This window comes from Ovis aries, chromosome 23, assembly GCF_016772045.2.
Source record: "Ovis aries strain OAR_USU_Benz2616 breed Rambouillet chromosome 23, ARS-UI_Ramb_v3.0, whole genome shotgun sequence".
NCBI lineage: Eukaryota > Metazoa > Chordata > Mammalia > Artiodactyla > Bovidae > Ovis > Ovis aries.
This window is the reverse complement of record NC_056076.1, coordinates 25,797,766-25,820,673: the sequence shown is the minus strand read 5'-3', so window position 1 is coordinate 25,820,673 and position 22,908 is coordinate 25,797,766. Positions and strand designations below refer to the sequence as shown.

Here is a 22,908-nt window from a genome sequence, read left to right as displayed (position 1 = left end):
ATAAGAATACAGTGGATGCAACAACTGACAATCAGCCGCTGAACCCTTAAAATAGCATCTAATACAGCTTCCAGAGACAATGTGGAGAACACTGCTACAGAGGAGCACATGCATTCTTCCACAACAGGAGAGCTACTCACATTAGCTCTACCATCATTAAATCATGAGTTGGGCCTATTACTGAGGCTTTAACTTCCTGTGATTCTGATGGAGAATCTTCTTCTAAGTTATATTTTAAAAAGGCAAGAGCAGCTACTGATTTCCAATGTTATATGATTTCTTCCTTTTGCTCCTAAAAATGCCATACAATGATTAACACTCTTCTGTAACTGGAACAAGTATTTTCTACACAAAGTTGGCAAATCATCTTAGGAATTAAAATGGGCACGAAGAGAGATGGCAGCAGGGCTAAGATGCATAAGTGACTCTCTTTGTGGTTAATTTGTCTTTAATATGGAAGGTGAATTGAAAAATACAAGTTATTTTTCATATTTTGCTTATGCTTTCAAGAATTAACCTAAGTATCTTTATACAAAACCCCATCACCTGGGTGATCACATCTTTTACGTCCTAGAATACTTGACAGTCCTCACAGTGAAGGGCCCTCCCAGTGCAGTCAGGAGACCTTCCTCTTTAACAGAAAGTTACTTGGAGGCAAGACAAAGATGAAGAGATTTGGTTTACTAATTTATGATGACAAGGCTAAGAAGCAGAAGTAAAGCAAAATTAAAGCAGGAAGCAGTCTTACCTGTACCGTTGAGTGTAGTGTTTTTATTTGTGTACAGCCTGATCATATGTCCTATTGTTTTCACATTTTCTCTTAACATTATTCCTCGAGCTTGTACCATAAAGAGATATGTGTTGGCTATAAAAGAAAAAAAAAAAAAGAATGACATGACTCAATTAGCTTTTTTAAATTAAAAAAATAATATTCAGAATTGAGGAACTGCTCAACAGACCCGAACTGATTCAATCAGGACATTGAACGGGAAAACAAATATAAAATTACTATTTCCCATTATCAAAAACTCACAAAAACAAACTCCTTTTAAAACACACTAAAATGAAAGATTAAAAGTAGTAATATCCACCCGTCAACTAGAATGAGACTAAATGAACAATCCAAAATATTATAATTCCTTTATCCACATATGATTTTCCACTATAAAATATACTCAGGAATCTCAGAAAGGCATTCTTTACCACATAATTCTTTACCACATTCAACCACATAATCCTAAAATTCATTTCCTCTAATTCTGTATTAATACCCTCAAACCAAGGACTGCACAGAGATAAGAATTCCCTCATGAATCATAAACATATGTCACAAATCTCCATGTCTAATCTGGATACAGATCTTTCACATTCTCAGTGTTGAGGGGCACACATAGGATAATCTCGAATCACAATCTCTTTTGGCAATTTCTCTTGATCACCTGAAATTTTACACTCTCAGTCACCAGTCTACCTACCAGGATTGTAAAAGCAGACAAAATCGAAACCAACGTGGCAGCACTATTTACAACAGCCAGCACATGGGAGCAACCTAGACGGCCAATGGCAGAGGAGTAGGTGAAGCAGACATGGCACCTATGCACAATGGAATACAACTCAACCCTCAAAAGGAACAAATCTGAGTTGGTTGTAGTGAGGCGGATGAACCTAGAACCTGTTACACAGAGTGAAGTCAGAAAAACGAATCATCTATTATCATGTATAATATCATCTATTAAAGCATTCATATGGAATCTAATGGAGAAGGAAATGGCAACCCACTCCAGTATTCTTGCCTGGAAAATTCCATGGACAGAGGAACCTGGCAGGCTACAATCCATGGGGTTGCAAAGAGTTGGCCACAACTGAGCACGTCAGCATGCAATCTAGAAATAGTACTGATGAACCTATTTACAGAGAAGAAATGGAGACACAGACGTAGAGAGTGGGCTGTGGAGACAGCGGGAGAAGAGGTGGGACAAATGGAGAGAGTAGCATTGACATGTATACATCATGTGTAAAACAGATAACTAGCCTGGCGCTCTAAGATGACCGAGAAGGGCGGGATGATACATGCATAGTCATGGCTGATTCACATTCATGTATAGCAGAGACCTCCACAATACTGTAAAGCAACTATCCTTCAATAGGAAAAAAAAATTTTTAATACATCATTAGTGGTCTCATTTTAATTTTAAAAAATCAACGTGGCATTTTCAAGTTGTTAATTTCAATCTCCAAGGTAAGTGCTTCAAGAATAATTTCTATTTTTTCCTCTGGGAGAAACTGGTAATTGGATAAAGATTACAAAAGTCACTGCCTTTTGAGACGCCAGGCCTCCTCAGAAAATCACAGAAGTCGCAAGACCCTTTCCTTCTTTGTCCTGATTCTGCTAGTGCTGGGCATAACTCTGGACAGTGCACCAGATCTCAGCTCTCTCACCTAAAAATGGCAGTACTTCACTGGGTTTCTCAGAAGCCCCTTCTACGCTAAATGCTCCAGGCATAAAGCTAAAAATCATAAGCTCCATTCAGGCAAGAGGAGGAGGCTCATTTTCACAGCAAAACCAGGAAACTGCAAGGCTTGGTTAATGACTCTTTCAATTTTAAGATAAGCTGTCTCTCAACACACTAATGGCACTCTTGAAAAATGAATCCTGAATTAAAAGATAAAAAATGCCAACTCATTTTCTGGGCCCAGTTCTGCCTCTTTGAGATGGCACAGGGAGATGAGCAAAATGTTTGCTACCTCCTTTCTCCTTTTATTGAAATCTGAACTTGCTCGAAGTACAAATGAGCAGCGAATAAATAGAACAGAGAAGTGGAGTACACTAACACTTATTTTTTCACCTTTAATCCATAAGAGAGAAACGCAGCTTTCACATAAGCTCCCGCTCAATCGTTTTTAGGCGCCTGTCCGGAACCTGCCTGCCAATGCAGGAAATGTAAGGCATGGGTTCAATTCTTGCGTCAGGAAGAACCCATGGAGAAGGGCATGGCGACCCACTCCAGTATTCTTGCCTGGAAAATCCCATGGATAGACAATCCACACAGGGCTGCCAAGAGTCGGACATGACTGAGCGACTTGGCACATATGCACCACATCCTCTCTGGAAATCAGTCCTATAATTAGATCTAACTTGTTTAGGCTTGAATTTATTAAACCAGGCTTACAAACCCCACAAGTTTTTATTAATTTTTGTTTTTTTAGTGGACTTTCAAAGACAGATGAGACAAAGCGAAAAATGAAACTAAAGAGAACAGCCAACCAAAAATGTGGTAAAATGTTCAAGAAAAGCCAAAGTGACATTAGCAATTCTACCTAAACCAAGATTTCAACTGAAACGATGCAGAGAAAAAAATGAAATGGATTACTTTACCATTATCTTGGATCATTTAATCCTAAAATTATATATGAAATTTGTTATCAGTGGTGTAAATAGCCTATACTATTTGTTAGGCACCAAACTGGGGCGGGAGGGGAACCTGGAGAACGAGGACTGAGTCAAGAGTTATTAGGCCAAGATCAGTACTGGGAGAAACAGTACTGCCCCAAACAAGGATACACAAAGTAAGAATACATGTGTGTCCTGGAAATAGAATTTTCACAAACTACATAGCTTTTTCTTTTAATTAACATACCTACTCTAATAGAGAAAACTGCTTGAATCTTGTGTGCTTAGTCGCTCAGTCGTGTCCAACTCTTTGCAACCCCATGGACTTTGCCTGCCAGGCTCCTCTGACCATGGGCTCCTCCAGGCAAGAATACTGGAGTGGGTTGCCATGCCTTCCTCCAGCGGACCTTTCCCCACCCAGGAATCAAATCCAAATCTTGAAACCAAGTCAAATTTAGGAAACAAGGACAACAACAAGCATAGAAAAGGACAAAGTCAAATTTTCCTAAAAACCTTCAAAATATCAGGTAACCAAACTGTTAAGAAAAAAAGAAAGAAAAAAGATTACTGATGGCACCTGCGACAAGGATGATTTACCAAAAGCATGTGTTTACTATGCATTAGACAGATGGAGAAAAAATCAAGGTGAGACACCAAGCTCTCCAAACGGAAAATCTATTAGTTTATTTTAAATCATTCACAGCTAATTGAGTTACATTCCTTAGGTTAATGGTCCTCATGGGTTTAATCCCTAAAGATCAAAACCCATTAAGGAATGAAGCTGTATTTAAATAGAGGCACTGTTAACAGGAGGAAGGCCATGTGTCAAAGTGTTTCAAGGCATAAGAAACCAGCATGGAATAATCCAGACTGACTACCAAACATCATAAAACTATAGTAACCCACACTCAGGTAATTCTACATGCCTGCTAATCATCATTATTGTAAAATAGAATGTCTTATTGGCAAGCCAGGAAATCCTTGTCTAAAATTTCTATTCCAGGGACTACTCTGGTGGTCCAGTAGTAAAGACTCCATGCTTCCACTTCAAGGGGCTAGGGGTCGATCCCTGGTAGGGGAATTAAGAAGCCCAAATGCTGCAAAAAATAGTATTTTTTAAAAAAGAGATTTTTCTATTCCAGCTTACAAGTGACTACATTTCAGAAAATAGGCAATTCTTCCCCATGCTTGCCCTTTGGTCTCAAGACGAACACTAAAAGCCAGTCCTGCTTCATTAAAATGATGTCATGTTCTCTAATTTAGTTCATTTGCTATTTGCCTCTGCACTGTGAGACATAAATTTCACTTATTTACCTGGTCTGTTTTCCAGGGGTTGGAAGGGAAGCTATACCTTACGGGGAAAAACACTTCAAAAAATCAACACTTTACAATAGCTTGTAGGCATCTTACCCTGGGTTCATAAGGAAGAGAGTTATGAACATGCCTCATTCTCAACGTGAGAAAACTAGGGAACGTATCTGCTGTAAAGTTGTGTCTCCACACCCTTTTCCACATGCAGCTTCGCTCCTTCAAAGCACAGAATGGATTCAAGTCAAGGAGCTCTGCAGTCTGCAGTGATCTGGCAAAGGCTTCCTAGGCTCTGAAGGATTCAAACACAACATCCCTCTGACCTCAACATCCTTGTTCCTGACTGCCACAATCTCCAGGTCCTTTAACAAATCAGAAGTCAACTGCACAGCTGATTCTGAGAGGGAGTCTGTGTTGTCAGACATTCTCACACACAATTATAAACACAGTGCTAGAGCTAAGAAGTGGAGAAGGTGATGGCACCCCACTCCAGTACTCTTGCCTGGAAAACCCCATGGAAAGAGGAGCCTGGTAGGCTGTAGTCCATGGGGTCGCAAAGAGTCAGACACGACTGAGCAATTTCACTTTCACTTTTCATGCAATGGAGAAGGAAATGGCCACCCACTCCAGTGTTCTTGCCTGGAGGATCCCAGGGACGGGGGAGCCTGGTGGGCTGCCGTCTATGGGGTTGCACAGAGTCAGACACGACTGAAGCGACCTAGCAGCAGCAGAGCTAAGGAGAGTGGGGTGCAAATACAATTGGGAGAAATGTTCATACAAAAGCAAAAGTGGGAACCACGATGATGAATTACCACAGGAAAAATTATCTAGAAAGGAGATAAGAAGCTGGAGTTCAGACCACAAATAGAAGATATAAAACTAAAAGACCTCAAGATGAATTAATCTGAGCTGGAACACAGTGAAGAAGCCACTGGACAAAAGAAAAAGGGAATGGTCAACCATGACAAATGTCAACACAGAGGAGAAGACAGACAATAAGGAAAAAAAGAAAGAAGCTTAAAAAGTGAAAAGCTAATACCTAGCACTTACTCTACTGGGCCTCCTTAGAAGTTCTTTATATAAACTAATTGACAACCTTGTAAGGTAGATACTAATATTCCTATTTCACAGATAAGGTAAATGGAGTTCCGTGATTTGCTGAAGGTCACACAGTAATTTACCAGCACGCAGTGGAAGTAGGATTTACCCCCAGCAGACAGCGCCAGCAACCCAACTCTTCATCACCGTCCCAGTCAGCCTTTTAAAATACTACTACAGGGACTTGCCTGGTGGTTCAGTACTGAGATCCTGCTCTCCCAATGCAGGGGTGCCTGGGTTCAATCCCTGGTCAAGGAACTAGTTCCTACACGCTGCAACAAAGATCCAAGATCCCAAATGCCACAACTAGGACCTGATGCAGCCAAATAAACATTTTTTTTAAACAAATAAATCAAAGTGCTATTAGATCTTGGTCAACCTTCAAGAGAGCAGTTTCACCCAACTAATGGGGAAAAAAAGAAATTAGTAGAGAGTTGTGCAGACAAAGTGAAAACAGTCCAGTGCTGGAACAGGTAAGAGAGAGCCAGGTCAAGGGACGTTTTCTTGGGCAGGAGGGACCGCAGCATGACCTGAGCAGAGCAAGGACAGAAGAAATTTAAAGTGAAGGCTCTAAGCGAGTAAGACGAAAGAGGGAGAACGTCTCCACTGGTGGGACGGCACGAGCAGAGGCTCTGGGAGGCACAGCTGCAGAGGACACTCGGAGATGAGCCATCCAACCTGAGGAGCGCTGGCAGCAATGGACAGTAAGCTCTAACGGTCCCAGGAGGTAAATGGTATGAAGAAACAGAAAGGCGAGGAGAGGATTCGGGGGTCTCTGTGAAGATGAGAAATAACATTAATGGGGACTTCCCTGGTGGGCCAGTGGCTAAGACTCCACGTTTCCAACGCAGGGGACCTGGGTTTGATCCCTGGTCAGGGAACTAGTTCCCACATGCCACAACCAAGAGTTCACATGCAACAGCTAAAACAAATAATTTTAAATACTTCCCTATGACCAGTTAACTAGGTTATTCTCAGCACTAAAAAAAAAAGTAGTAGTAACATTAATGAAGGTGAGAAAGTCCCAGATGTAGAAGGTCAGGAAGACTGTGGTCTGCAGAGAAGGGGGACGGGGTGGAACAGGAAGGCTCTGAATTGAGCATAACTCAGAAATCATCCCAGGTGTGGAATGTTGGAGGGCGTGGGTTTCTAAAGAGAAGGGAAATGAATTAACATGAATTGAATACCTCCATTCATCAGGCACTGAGCTAAATGCTATGTATTACATTTCATTTAATTCTTCTGTAGCAGGTTGAACAGAGACCCCCCCAAAAGATGTGTGTGCACATCCTAATTCCCAGACCTGCAAATGTTATCTTATTTGGAAAAGGAGTCTTTGTAGATGTAATTAAGTTAAGGATCTCGAGATGAGGAGATCATCCTGGATTATCTGGGTTGGCCCTAAATCCAATGAAAGTACACATACAGAGCAAGGCAGAGTGAGACTGCTACACACACATACATGCACAAGAAAGTAAAGTGAGGACGAAGGCAGGTTAGAGGGACTGGCCACCAGCCTAAGAAGCCAAGGAATGCCAACAGGCACCCAAAGCTAGAGACAAGGGAGGGTCTCGCAGGGCCTTCAGAGGCTGCACAGCTCTGCCGACTCCTTGATTTTGAACTTCTGGCCAACGAAACTGTGAGGGAATGCCTTCCTGCTTTAAGCCACTCAGACTGTGGTAATTTGTATTGCAGCCCTAGGAAACAAATATACCCTCTCAGGAAACAGGCACAACTTTCCGCATTTTAAGACCAGAAAACTGACTTCCCTGGTGGTGAAGTGGTTAAGAATTCACCCTCCAATGCAGGGACATGGGTTCAATCCCTGGTCTGGGAAGATCCCACATGCCTCAGAGTAACTAAGCCCGTGCACCGTAACCACTGAGCCCGCATGCCGAAACTCCAGAACTGCGCCGCAAGCCACAACTGGCTCAGATGGTAAAGCATCTGCCTGCAATGCGGGAGACCCGGGTTCGATCCCTGGGCCGGGAAGATCCCTGGAGAAGGAAATGGCGACCCACTTCAATACTCTTGCCTGGAAAATTCCATGGATGGAGGGGCCTGGTGGGCTACAGTCCATGGGGTCACAAAGAGTTGAAGACGACTAAGCGACCTGTCTTTCACTGTCACCACAATCAAAGAATCGGTGTGCTGCAGTGAAAGATCTCCCACGACGCAAAGATCCCACATGCTGAGACTAAGACCTGCTGCAGGCAAGTAAATAGACGTTTTTAAAAAGAGATCGAAAGACAAACTCGGAAGTTACACAGGTAGAATTTTAAAAACTCAAGATTCAAGGACTGCTCTGAACGACACTGAGGCAGCAATCTGGGAGAAGCGATGATTGGAAGTCCTACAGGAGAGAGAGAGAGAGAGAGACTAAGAAAAAGAAAACTCTTCAGTGCAAAAAGTTATGAGGGAAGTGACAACAGAGGGGATTAGCAGATTGCAACCAATGCAAGGAAGATATCAGTAGTAGTACTTCAAAGCCACAGGAGAGAAAATGGTTTCCCGTATAATCTACAGAACAATGCAATGAAATAAACAACATGGAAAAAAGCAAACCACTTCATATTTTTGTTGTTGTTCAGCTGCTAAGTTGTGTCCAACTCTTGGTGACCCCATGGACTGCAGCCCACCACACTCCCCATCCTTCACTATCTCCCCGTGTTTGCTCAAATTCATGTCCTACCCTCTTCACCTTTTGCCTTCAATCTTTCCCCGCATCAAGGTTTCTTCTGGTGAGTCGACTCTTCACGTCAAGTAGCCAAAGCATTGGAACTTCAGCATCAGTCCTTCCAATGAATATTCAGGGTTGATTTCCCTTAGGATTGACTGGTTTGATCTCCTTGCTGTCTAAGAGACTCTCAAGAGTCTTCTCCAGCACCACAATTTGAAAGCATCAATTCTCTGGCACTCAGCCTTTAGAGCCCAGCTGCATATATACATCCCTTGATAGTAACCACAAACACTTGAATCATGTATTCTATGAACTGCTAAGAACTCACAATAACCTTTTAAACATCTATTTCACATGCCTGTAAGTTTTCTTCTTTCCACATCTAGCCCCTTGTTCAATGAGTTCCCAGAAATTACTCATCTGAGTCTGTAAAAGCTAAATATATTATCTCCTAATAACAATGCCGTAACCTCCACATGACATATGAAAAAGAGTCCATACTTTGCCTAAAACCAAAGCATTGCTTAAGTTAAAAACAAAACATAACAGACTTCTAGGCTGTGCAAATGATTCCCTTTATGTCAAAGCACTTTTTAAACATACCATGGTGATAATAATTCAAAGTCAAGTATGGGCTCAAGAAAATCTGCAGAGCAAGTAATTACTAGCTTATAATATCCTCCTCCCCATCCTTCCAGTAAATCACAGACTGACTAATAAGTAGAATGAAAGAATTCTGTGCTCAGAATCCCATTTTATCAAGCAATCATGAATACACTGATCACATACAGTGTAGATCTATTTCAGATCTTAGCCAATAGCTCAAGCTTTGCTGATGTAGGCACCAAAAATTAACAAGAAATTCTTTCCGACAGGTGTTTTTTACCACTTCCACTCTGCAGTTTAACAGCCTTAAGTTATTTGAGGATAACTTTTCTAACAGTCTTGTTAAAGATGTTCAAGGTAGAGACATGTGTTTATTCACAATAAATATGTGTTGAATAACCACCAACTGCCAAGCAGCGTCAGCAACTAAGGAGCCATGGGGCCCCTCTGTAAAAACCAAAATCCTAAGAAAGGGTAAACTGCCTAAAACATCGGAATTACTTCTACAACAACCAGATGACAAGCTCAGCCTGGTTTAAACTTAGCTGAAAATTCAAAAACCAGACTCTGAACACATGATCTAACACATGACAGCTTTCAGCACTGTCCTTTGTTAATTCATTGTTACTCACTTAAACATATGGCTTCTTTACAGTGCGACAGGAGCCTAAAGACTCAAGAGTTATAAACCACATGGGAGAAAAGTAGAATCAGGAGGAAATGAGGGAACCAGGAAAGGAAAAATGCAGGCAATTACATTTTTAATCTAATCAGTAAGGAAACTTACCTAATGAAATTACAGACTAAAGGATGAAGCTGTAAATAAACACACCCAGGAAACATTGTAAATCTGCTGAAAATAAATGACTTCAGAATGGACTTAAGGTGAATGAAATGAACCACTACCCACTTGAGAATGCTATCATAATGAAGAGGACATAAAAGGGAGACCTATGTGAACTATATGCTTTATAATTATCCACAATTTCCCTGTATTTTCACAATTAAAATACCGTTCATAATCTCAACTTACTTATTCATGAAAGGAGAATGACTCTAAAACAAGCAGGAGAGAAGGGGACACAGCATGGAAAATAAATTTCAATGATTTCTGAAGCCAGAGCATACTCTCAAATTAAAAAACAAGGCATCTTTTAATTCTCTACCGCTGGTCCCCTTGAGTGAAATGAAAATGAAGTCCGAGTTCTCTTCCTCCAAGTCAAGCTGGACACTGCACTATGATTAGAAGTCATAATATCTGAGCCATTACTTAATTACCAAGAAGGCAATATATAAAACATGATTTCAGTAAAGAATTATTAACACTAGCAAGCCTCAAATACTTAAAAAGAGATAATATTTCAATCAAGGCGTGATGGTACAGTAACAAACTTCACAGAGGTGCTTAACTATGAATATGTTATAGAGAGATTTTTATAAGTCTTTTGTTTTGAAATTATTTCCACTGGCTAACATGTAGGGCCATCAGTTCAGTTCAGTCGCTCAGTCATATCCGACTCCTTGCGACCCTATGGACTGCAGCACGCCTGGCCTCCCTGTCCATCACCAACTCCCAGAGTCTACTCAAACTCATGTCCATTGAGTTGGTGATACCATCCAACCATCTCATCCTCTGTCGTCCCCTTCTCCTCTCACCTTCAATCTTTCCCAGCATCAGGGTCTTTTCAAATGAATCAGCTCTTCGCATCAGGTGGCCAAAGTATTGGAGTTGCAGTTTTAGTCCTTCCAATGAATATTCAGGACTGATTTCCTTTAGGATGGACTGGTTGGATCTCCTTACAGTCCAAAGGACTCTCAAGAGTGTTCTCTGACACCACAGTTCAAAACCATCAATTCTTGGTGCTCAGCTTTCTTTATAGTCCAACTCTCACATCCATACATGACCACTGGAAAAACCATAGCTTTGACTAGATGGACATTTGTTGGCAAAGAAATGTTTCTGCTTTTTAATATGCTGTCTAGGTTGGTCATAACTTTCCTTCCTAGAAGCAAGCGTCTTTTAATTTCATGGCTGCAGTCACCATCTGCAATGTGTTTGGAGCCCAAAAAATAAAGTCTCTCACTGTTTCCACTGTTTCCCCATCTATTTGCCATGAAGTGATGGGACCAGATGTCATGATCTTAGTTTTCTGAATGTTGAGCTTTAAGTCAAGTTTTTCACTCTCCTCTTTCACTTTCATCAAGAGGCTCTTTAGTTCTTCTTTACTTTCTGCCATGAGGGTGGTATCATCTGCATATTTGAGGTTACTGATATTTCTCCTGGCAATCTTGATTCCAGCTTGTGCTTCATCCAGCCCATCATTTCTCATGATGTACTATTTATATTGATCCTATTAACTGAATTATAATGTATCTCTCTAATAATTAAAAACATTAAATAACAAATTCGGGATCAACCTATAGCTCAATCACATAGTGGGTTCATAAACACATGATCCTAGTTGCCTTAAGTTTTCTGTACATTCTGCCCATTTTTATCCTGGAGGAAAGAAATTCTTCACCATGAAAACTCTTTTTCCAGTAACATACAATGCTATAAACAAATTACTCTGGTTTTTAACAGGTAAGATTAGCTAGATGAAGGATCAAATGAGATAACCAATTTCAAATGTAAAACTATTTCACACTAAAGGATTTCCCAACTGTTTGGGGTGTGTGCCAGAAATAAAGTTCCCAGGGTGAAGGACTAATTAAAAAAATCAATCAGGGACTTCCCTGGTGGTCCAGTGACCAACACTCCATACTCCCAAAATTGGAGGGTGAGGCAGGGTTCAATCCCTGATCCAGGAACTAGATCCCACATACCGTAACTAATAGGGCACATGCCACAACTGAAGATTCTGCATGGTAGTTTCATTCCCAGCATGCAGGATCGTTTACTTGCCACATGTGAACTCTTAGTTAAAGTATGTGGGATCTGGTTCCTGGACCAGGAATCAAACTCAGGTGGGAGGGAGGGAGAGACACGTGTATACCTATGGCTGATTCATGGCAGAAACCAACACAATATTGTAAAGTAATTATCCTCCAATTAAAAATAAAATTTTTAATGCAAAAGAGAAAAAAGACCCTGCACACAACTAAGACCTAATGCAGCCAAATAAATAAATATATTTTTAAAATCAATCAGGATCCCAATTAGATTCTCTAATGATAAGACCTCGGTTGCCTGAAATAAGGCTTGAGCACCCTCATGTTTGAAAACTACTGCTTATAGTAATTCTCTAAACATCACTAACATTTGTAACAGGCCAAAAAACAGAAGTCTCCTTTCACAGTTTAACTTGTATAAATACATCCTCTTTTATACAGCTTCCTAATTTATGTGCAATTCATTCAGACAATGAAGAATCTATGTTTCATTCTCAAGGAGTATGCAACATAAAGACTGGATTGAGAGCCAAAGACTTTTACTAACTTGAGTATTTAATCATGAAAACCAAGATGTAAGTAAAAAGTCATATCCATTATCCCTCTGGAGGAAAAAAAATTAATTACAATTTAGATTTAAAAGCACTAAGTTATGTTTTCTTAAACATTTTGCCATGCCACATAGCCAAAAATAAAACATTTCATAATTTCAATTTACTTATTCATGAAAGGAAAATGCCTCTAAAACCAGGAGAGAAGGGGACAGAGCATGGAAAATGAATTTCAAAGATTTCCACAGCCAGAGCATACTTTCAAACCAACAAACAAGGATAAACATCCTTTCTTGCCTACTTTAACTGAGGAGGGTTTTTGCTGTGGCTTAAACCAAACACCATCAAGTTCTGCTACAACCAAAAACAAGTATGCCCATGAAACACAACAAATCTAGTCGGCCCAATGTAGGATATACATGCTACAGAAAAATAAAACTGGAATGCTACCTGAAATTCTCCAGTGGGTCTAAAACATGAGGAGAAAATACCTAATAATAACTGGAGTAAAACTCTTGATTTCCCAGTGGCATGTTAATGGCCTTGTACGTATTCTCAGAAAACTTACTTTTAACCTTCAACTGACCCAATCTTCAACTCTAACCACAATATTACCCACATATTATTCTGTTATTATCCTGAGAAAAGGCAGAAACATATCTTTTATATACTCAATCACTGGGTCTTTTGGGAATTAAGAAAAAAAAATGATTCAGAAGAAAAAGGAGAAAGAAGAGGGAGAAAGAGCTGGGGGCAGGCTGCTGTGATGAAACCGGTCAAGTGCAGTTCAAGCAGTGGTGACAAGACTCAGTTTGGTCTCAAGTGGCGAGGGAAATGGACCAGAGGGAGAAAACCGGAAATACACAAGGCCTGTGGGGCTCTCCATTGACCAGGAATGCCCAAGCAGCACCTAGGCAATCCAAGTTCTAGAACAATCTCTCAGAAATGGATACAGCAGGGGAAGGAAAGGGCGGGATGAATGAGAGAAGCACTGAAACAAATACATTGCCACATGTAAAACAGACAGGAGTGGAGAGCCTGGTGCTCTGTGACAATCAAGAGGGGTGGGGTAGGGTGGGAGGTGGGACGGAGGTTCAGGAGGGAGGGGAACGTACGTACACTTATGGCTGATTCACACTGTTGTAGGGCAGAAACCAGCACAATATTGTAAAGCAATTATCTGCCGATTACAAAAGAAAATTTACTCATAAAACAGTAACATGGACAATGGTGTGAAGCACTGTGAGATTTCAATGAATTCATTTTCCCTTTAAAACTACCTGATTCCTCACAAGATCAAAGAATTGAGGTTCACTTCTGCAGGAACAATACAGCTGAATTAACATATAGGCTCAAGAACGGTGGCCAGAAAATAAAGTAAAAATAAAAGAATGGCAACCTGATGGAGGTAAGCAATTTCTGAGATGGCTCCCCAGCCCATGACTGTGCACTGGCCCAAAATGACTCTTTTCTGACAAAGACAATATGGCCAAAGTGATGGGGTTGTAAATACCCAGTGGAGAGGCTCCGGGGCAAGGAACTGAGTGAGGTCTCTAGCCAACTACCAGCAAAGAACCAAGGTCCTCAGTGCAACAACCCTCAGGGGGCAGAATCCTACCTGAGTGCACATGGCTGAACTTGGAAGTGGATTCTTTCCCAGTGGAGCCTCCAACCACAGCTCTGACCTACATTCTGTAGCCAAGTAAGAGACCTTGAACCAGAGCCATCTAGCCAAATCATGTCCAGATTCCTGGCCACAGAAACTAGGAGATAACATATGTTTGTTGTTTTAAGGCCCTAAATTTGGAGGTAATTCCCTGGTGGCTTAGTGGTAAAGAATCCGCCTACCCATTCAGGAGACGTGGGTTCAGTCCCTGGGTTGGGAAGATCTCCTGGAGAAGGAAATGGAAACTCACTCCAGTATTCTTTCCTGGAGAATCCCATGGACAGATGAGCCTCCACGGAGTCACAGAAGAGTCAGACACGACTTACAGCGACCAAACAGCAAACAGGCAACAAAATGATGGACCCTGGCATCATCCCCTGGAGAAAGGCATGGCAACCCACTCCAATACTCTTGCCAGGAGAATCCCATGGACAGAGGAGCCTGGCGGGCTACAATCCATGGGGTTGCAAAGAGTCGGACACGACTGAAGCGACCTAGCATGCATGCTTCAGCTCTAGGAAAACAGGGACCACGTGGATCCTGTTCAATGCAGAACCAGACAAACATGTATGGAGGAGTAAATCGATGCTTTCAGACTGTGGGTCCTGCAGAAGAGGCCCGAGAGTCCCTTGGACAGCAAAATCAGATCAGTCAATCCTAAAGGAAATCAACCCTGAATATTCACTGCAAGGACTGATGCTGAAGCTCCAATACTTCAGCCACCTGATGCAAAGAGCCAACTCACTGAAAAAAGACTCTGAGGCTGGGAAAGAGTGAAGGCAGGAGAAGGCAATGACAGAGGTTGAGAGGACTGGGTGGTATCACCAACTTACTGGACATTATCTTGAGCAAACTCCGGGAGATACTGATAGACAGGAAAGTCTGGTGTGCTGCCGTCCACAGGGTCGCAAGGATTCAGACACAACTGAGCGACTGAACAAGATCACGTCATAATTTGTTCCCTTCTTCAAATCTTTAAAGCATATCCTCACTCCCTGAAAATCCACATAAGCTCAGGTCTTTCCATCTTCTAAGATCCCTTTGATCCCACTTTCCTGGAAATCAGCCACTTTCATCTGACTTTTATTAATACTATCCAACCTCAGGCAGTCTTACTGGTGCCCTCTAACAGCACAAAAACAGGTCCACTAGTGGCCGTCACAGAGTTCCTACTTACCAAATCCATGATTCTCCTTCAAGACTTTACCCTACCCCACTGCAATGCTTGTCTTGCTGATCTTCATTTTCACTTGTCGATGGATCCATTTTTGCAAAGGCCTCTAACTCTCTTCATTTTCATGGTACCTCTCTCCCTTCATTTTCCTGTTTCTATTTCTTCACTCACCCTAGGCTGATGGATTTCATCCCTGGCTACCTTGTCTTCAGCCTCCACAAGCTCTCCTTGGGTGGCCACCTGAACTTTTCCACAGTGTTGATCACACTACCCGCTTTGGGGGCCGGGGAGTGAAAAAGGTAACAGCCTTATGGGAAATCCTTCAAACTACACTTGTTTAGTCACTCAGTGGTGTCCGTGGACTGCAGCCTGCCAGGCTCCTCTGTCCATGTAAGTTTCCAGGAAAGAAACTAGAGTGGTTGTCACTTCCTCCTCCAGATGACCTGCATCTCCTGCACTGCAGGCAGATTCTTTACTGCTGAGCCACCAGAGAAGCCCTCAAACTACACTTGAGCCTCCATCATAATCCCATCTGACACCTACTGTTCCATATTTACGAGTAACTAACTTAGTGAGTCACTTGCATGAGTTTTATTAACTCAGATGTGTAGGGGAAAACAGGTATCTATCATCCACCTATACGCTGATGACATCTCTCTCCTGTTAGACCTCTGTCGTGGGCTCTAAGCCCTTTTTTCCATCTGCCCACCTGCTGACAAGTTCTTCCTCGCTATCCTACAAGCATCCCAACTCAATTTCTCTAAGAGCAAAATGGCCCCCTCAAGGCACCTGCCTTTCTACAGCCCCTTCGCCCCACTAGAATACAAGTGTCTAGGCCACAATACAAGCATTGTCTTAAAGCATCTACCTTTCCTTCAATTCCACTGTCCATATTCTTCAAGTCTGCCTTGATTAGGTTCAAGACTTCTATCGCCTGAGCCACTGAAATAACTTCCCACCTGGTCCCTCTGTCCTGTATAAACTGTACTCCGGCTAGAAGAACTGCTCTAAAACAAAGGATTCCAGCATTCCCAGGTTCAGAATGTCTGATGTCTCCTGCTACTCACAGGACAAAAACATTAGCCTGGGAAGTCTGTCCGGTAAGAGAGGCCCACAAAAAAGAAATGCCCAACATGTGGCCCAACCAAAAGAATCCTCAAAAGGAGTCACAGTGAGTGACCAGAGAACTTGGTGAGGAAAATAACTAAGAGGAACTTTGAAATACCAAGCAAAGTGTAACAGCTTAAAACCACAATCAGGCTCACCCCCAGGAGGGTGAAAGGCTGTGATGAGAAAGCTGCTGCTGCTGCTGGTAAGTCGCTTCAGTTGTGTCCGACTCTGTGAGACCCCATAGACAGCAGCCCACCAGACTCCCCCGTCCCTGGGATTCTCCAGGCAAGAACACTGGAATGGGTTGCCATTTCCTTCTCCAGTGCATGAAAGTAAGAAGCAAAAGTGAAGTTGCTCAGTCGTGTCCGACTCTTAGCAACCCCATGGACTGCAGCCCACCAGGTTCCTCCATCCACGAGATTTTCCAGGCAAGAGTACTGGAGTGGGGTGCCATTGCCTTCTCCAATGAAACAAGCTACTCTCTGAGCAAAGTGACAGAAACCAGCCAGAAATGTCAGGGAGGCTCTGAGCAAGGCTCTACTAAGCCATACCCTCCCACAACACACCCTCCATGCCCAGCCCATCCATCAACAACTCCACCTGTCCCAGCCAGGCATCCACCCACTTGAGAGCCAAAAAGTGAGGCACACAGCCCGGTAATTCCTCGAAGGCCCCACAGGAATTCACACCAAACTGATCCAACCAGATTCTTCCTCTGCTCAAAGAAAGAAAGAGCCTATCAGCGAGTCAAGCAAAGGTCAGGATGGCTGGTGAGTCAAATGGACAGCAAAATCCCCACTCCCAGGGCAGCTGAACAATCTTCCCCATGATACTGCCCCACTGAGTCAAGGCACATCAACGCCTTAATCACAGACCACTTTCATAAAGCTGTGCGAATCGAGGCCAGTCACTCTCAGCCAGGAAGTTTAGGGACCTAAAGAGCCAGAACACCAGGCTGGGCAGGGGAGACCCACGAGTCTTCCTGGTCTGGCCAATCCACCACCCCACACCTTAAGTGGTATCAGACGGAAATATTCCTACTTTCTGGAACCGACCTTTGTTCCTGCTGCTCCCTCCAACTAGAATCCCTCTGCTCAGTCCAGATAAATCCCATCTGTCACCTCCTCAGGAAATCCTTCACCAGCCTGCACACTCCACTGCGTGCTTTCTGAGGACTGGCTGCAGCCCTTGCAGGGTGCTCACCCCACCACATGAGGGAAGGTGGCCTGTCTTAGCCATCTGTCTTCCTCAGACAAAGTCTATCCCATCCAAGGTGCTCTATTCATGTTAGGTGAATGAATCTAAGTCACTTCACCTACTCCTCTGATATGACAGCAGGAAAATGACAATGCTATGTTATATTGGAAACATTTCCATGCTAAATGGAATTCCAGTTTCAATTCAGCCAAGGCAAGACCTTTGAGGGAAACTTTGCTCATCATTTTGCAATCACAAAGGAAGAAGGGGCTTCCCAGGTGAAGAATCTGCTGCCAACGCAGCAACACGGGTTTGATCCCTGGATCAGGAAGATCTCCTGGAGAAGGATGTGACAACCCACTCCAGTACTCCTGCCTGGGAAATCCTATGGACAGAACAGCCTGGTGGGCTACAGTCCATGGAATCGTAAAGGGTCGGACACGACTGAGCAGATGAGCACGCGTGTACTACTATATAGTACTAGAGAGGGAGGGAGGAACACGGGCGATGGAGACTAACAAGAGTCACTAAAATGACAGGACTGTCTGGGGGGAGGCACACAAGAAAAATGAGTCTCTGGGCAGAAAAGTGAGGAAAATACAACTGATGGCTACTAAACAGGTTGATGTGGATACAGCTCATATGGATTTTTTTTTTTAAACAAGAGATTTGAAACATTTCAGATCAATTAAAACAACTCTCTTATACAACATGTATTTTAGTCATAAGAAAACTCTGCTCCAAGATGTTAACCCAGGCTAAAATATGAATTATTTCCAAAAGAGTCTATGGACATCTAATGTAAACTAGCCGTAAGAAACTACTTAGTTTAGGGTATGTCTCATAAGATATCTGTGACGCAGAAGTAGGAAATCAAACTTATGGTTATCAAGAGGGAAGGGGGAGGGATAAATTGGGAGATTCCGTCAGGCTTTCCCGAACGAACTTTTTGGCCAACCCAATATCAACTAGGTAACTAATAAGGATCTACTGTGAAGCATAGGGAACTCAACTGAATACTCTGTAATGACCTGTATGGGAAAAGAATCTAAGAAAGAGTGGATATACGTGTATGTGGAACAGATGCACTTTGCTGTACAGCAGAAACACAACATTGTAAGTCAACTATACTCTAATAAAAATTAAAAACAAAAGAAATCTGTGATGAAATGGGAAGCACACGTAAGGCATTTCAGCAGCATACCAAAGGACCGTGGTTATCTTGAAAATCAAACCGTGTAATAGATCATTGCACTGTGAGCTGAACTAGCCACATTTTTCTCACGGAACATCATTTTTACTTAAAGGTACAACTGAAGAGTCTCCCTGATGGCTCAGTGGTAAAGAATCCACTTGTCAATGCAGGAGACATGGGTTTGATCCCTCATTCAATAAGATCCCACACGTCTTGGAGCAACTAAGCCCATGGGTCACAACTATTGAGGCTGTGTTCTAGAGCCCAGGAACCGCAACTACCGAAACCCACACACCCTAGAGCCCGTGTTCCGAAACAAGAGAAGCCACCGCAATGAGAAGCTCACACACCACAGTGAAGAGTAGCTTCCAATCGCCTCAACTAGAGAAAAGCCCGAAGAGCAACGAAGATCCAACACAGCCAAAAATAAACCAAAAAAATTTAACGTGACATTAGTTTTTTTTTTTTTAAAGGTAAACTGCAAAACTATGGTTATTTAATTTCTGTATCTGACCTACATTTTCCCAAAAAGTAAGCAAAATGAGCTTGACATTCTGTCAGAAAAACTGATAGTATGTGTTACCAATGACAAAATCAGAGCTTTCAAACAAAAATATGAATTTTGGAAAACTGCTTCTCAATAATTAAAAGATAAGCGGGCTTTTTTTTTTTTTTTTGCTAAGTAATACTAGTTTGAGAAACAGATTCAGTTTAACAAATCCTTAACATTAAGTTTTGGTTTTCATTCTTCTTACTGGTTTCAATCAATCTTTTTAAGAATAAATTCAAAGACCCACAAGAATAATTTTAATCTAGTTGCCTAGAAGACAACTGCCAAAATTTTTATGACTTATCAGTGGCTGTTCTATGGTAAATACTAAGTATGCAAATAAGGAAAATGTCTAAGTATTTCACACCAACAGAACTTTAAGAATATATACACAATACATTAATACAATAACAAAAACTGGCTGATTATGAAGTGAAAAATGGAATTCTGAGTTCCTTTGGTTAGCTTTTTGAGTAACATAATTGTAATGTTACTCAAAATACCAAGAAAGTAACAAAACTGTTAGCTCAGTGCAAAAAAAAAAACCTTTTTTCTCCAAAATTTCTCAAACTTGAAATATCAGATAAACTAACATCCCCCAATGATGTCCAATATTTAAAGAGCTACAAGTAAAAAAACTGCTGTAGAATGAGTAGTTAATTGATAAGATTTCCAAAATGGCAGAGGATCTTAAGAAAAAGCCTGCTGAGTATTTTGGCTAACAACTCTGGAATCCACTGAGCTATCGCTGTCATTTCTGCTACAGGCTTCAGGAGGTGTCTGATTTAGCCTAAAGAAAAAAAAAAATGCAATAAAAGAAAATACTGTTAAAATATTCACATTTTTTTCAAACTTTTAACCTCAAACTTCTATTTTGGGTTATTAAGGTTTCAACAATTTATGCCTTCTCAAGTATCATTCTGAGCCTATACATCTTACTTGAACCTGAAAATTTAATCAAGAAATGTCACAGTGATTTTAGGAAATTCAACAGTCCTGATGAGGTCTGGTGATGGTCTGTTTCTTATGAGAATGCCACACTGGTACCTTTTCAATCAAAGGTGCTGAGAAACTAGGATATTTAATAAAGAGGCTAATTCAAGCAGATTATACAAAAGTGTGTTCTGGACCAGAAACAAACAAACAAAAACAAAAAACTAAACAGTTACCATTTAAGCTATTTTACATAATTGTTCTTTTAATTATTATTGTATTTCAGAATTCATCCTGACAGGTAGCAGAAGTTACCTACGCTTGAAAAACAACCCAAGCAGACTAAATAATGGAGCATTGTTTTTAATAGACAACTCATCGCCTAAAAATTCCTGAAGTGAGGCACAAATGTTCACTGACCCCATTCTAAAAAAGTGACCTGGAACACTACACTAGTACATTCTTGAGCTCAATCACATTCCTTACTGTGGGTTTCTCCATCGTATTTACAACCAGTTAACATAACTGAGGGTATTTGAATAAGCACTAAGTCTAAGCTTAAAAACTTAATATTAAATGGATAAAAGTGTCAGGAATACTCAACAAACCGTCCAGGGGTATCTCAGGTCCATCAAAATGAGGTCCATCAGACCGCACTTTGCTCTGTCCATTTAAAGCAGTCTTTTAAGTTAGTTAAACGTTCATTAACAAAACTCACGTGCCAAAACCATGCCCCAAAGCGGGTTATATGACACGTCTCATTTGAAATAAAATGCTTTCTGCCGGGCCCCGGTACATACCATACAGCTTCCCAATCCCATAAGTAACATGCTACACTTCCTTTACCGCTACCGTGGGAAGGGAGGGTGCCTCGGTGCTTACCGATGCCCGGAGCCACATAGATGAAGTAGAGGCAAGACGAGGACAGGGAGAAGAAGAAGATGAAGGCGAGGAGCGAGCGATTGGAGACCCGCATCATCCGCTTAAGCACAGACATCTTCCTCTTCCCGGCCGGCAGCTCGGGCTGCACTCTCAGGCCGGACTTGGGGGCACCGTCCAGGCCCTAAACTTCCATGAATGTGCTAAAAAAACACCACCACCCCGAGACTGCAGCGGGGCCGCGCGGGGAGGCTCTGGGGAAGCGGGAAGGAGGAGAGAGGAAGGAGCGGACGGAATGAATGAGAGGCTGGGAGGATGCGGGGCGGGGGAAGGGAGCGGACGCGGGGCCCGGGTCCGGGGACCAAAGGACCCGAGGAGGCCGTGGAAGGGCGAGGAGCGGCGTTCGACGCGCCCGGTGGCGGCGGGAGGAGGGGCTGCAGGTGGGGAGAGGCGCTGGCTGCGCGCCGCGGCGCCCCTGCGGAGAGGCCGGCCGACTGCAGCACGCGCGGCTCCCCCGCGGCTCCGGCTGTCTGCGCCTGCCGGGGTCCAGGTCGCGAAGCCCCCGCGCTCGGGGTCCGGGCCGCCCGCGCCAGGCAGGCCTGCGCCGCCGCCTCCTCCTCCTCGGGGCCGCGGCGTCTCGTGCCTGCGCTGGGCTAGCGTGGGCGCCGGGGCCGCAGCCGGCGCGCGCGAGGCGCGGGGGCCCGCAGGGGCCCTGGGGGCCGAGGAGCTGGGCGCTCGCCGGCGCACAGCCTCCTCCTCATGCCGCGCGGGGCCCCGGCGTTCCCCGGCGGCCGCGGGAGCCGAGCACAAGCGAGGGCGGCGTCCCGGCCAGCAGCGAGCGCGCTCCGGCTCTGGCTCCGGCTCCGGCTCCTGCCTCCGCCCGCTGTCCGCCCGGCCGCAAGGGCGGCAACCGCAGCAGCATTACCGCCGCCGGCCCGGGGTGAAGCGCCCCCGCCGGCGCCGCCCCCGCACGGCCCGCGGACACCAGGCGGAGAGCCGCGGGACGACTTGCGCGGCGGGCAGGGCCGAGGAGCCCAAAGACGGGGGAGCCCGGAGCCGCGTCCGGGTCGCTGAAGAGGCGAACTCCAGAGGGCGGGGGGAGCCGCGAAGGAAATCGGGCCCGGCGACGCGTCCGGAGACCCCCGGGGGCTCAGCGCGCTCGCTCGGAACTGCAGGCGGCGCTGCGGCGGCCGCGAGGAAACCTAGCGGCCCCCGCCCACCCTTCCCTTCCCCTCCCCTCGCCCGAAACACCGCGCCTCCTGATTGGCCCGCGCCGCCACCCCCGCTCCCCGCGCGAAGACCCGCGCCCCGACCGCGTCCTGCGTCACCGCGGCCCCCGCCAGCGCACGGGGTCCCCGGCGGTCGCCGCGCTCTCGGGGGCTGAGGGACTGCTCTTGAGCCTCGGATACGTTCCACCCTGGGGATCGATAATGAACTATGCTGTGCTTGTATCTCAACGAGGAGGCTTCAGTGATGTGCGTTCCTCCCGAAATACACTCTCCGGAAACAAGGTGTTTTCTGATCCTGGATTAATGAAACCTCCCATCCCGCACTAACTATAGAGATATTACCGTCGGGATGTGATAACGATCTACGTATATCTCTCATAATAGAACTTGCCTTCTGCTCTGAAGGTGAGCCCTGGGTAGCCCTGCTTTAGCTGTATCCGTTCAGGCGG

At 43.9% G+C, this 22,908-nt stretch overlaps 1 protein-coding gene across 7 annotated transcripts in view; it reads right to left on the bottom strand.

The window, feature by feature from the left end:
- The window catches only part of B4GALT6 (beta-1,4-galactosyltransferase 6), a 72,306-nt gene extending 49,905 nt beyond the window's left edge, over positions 1-22,401 (bottom strand). For 3 of the 7 annotated variants that reach the window (XM_004020450.6, XM_042239668.2, XM_060405209.1), the window contains exons 1-2: positions 21,234-22,401; positions 749-865 (exon numbers count right to left, since the gene is read on the bottom strand). In XM_004020450.6, the coding sequence (XP_004020499.1) occupies positions 749-865; positions 21,234-21,348 (232 nt within the window). In that variant the 5' untranslated portion in view covers positions 21,349-22,401. Of the gene's footprint in view, positions 1-748; positions 866-10,739; positions 19,881-21,233 lie in introns of those variants that run through there. The other 4 variants (XM_042239666.2, XM_060405210.1, XM_042239667.2 and 1 more) reach the window with 3 other exon arrangements.
- Between the last annotated feature and the right edge of the window lie 507 nt (positions 22,402-22,908).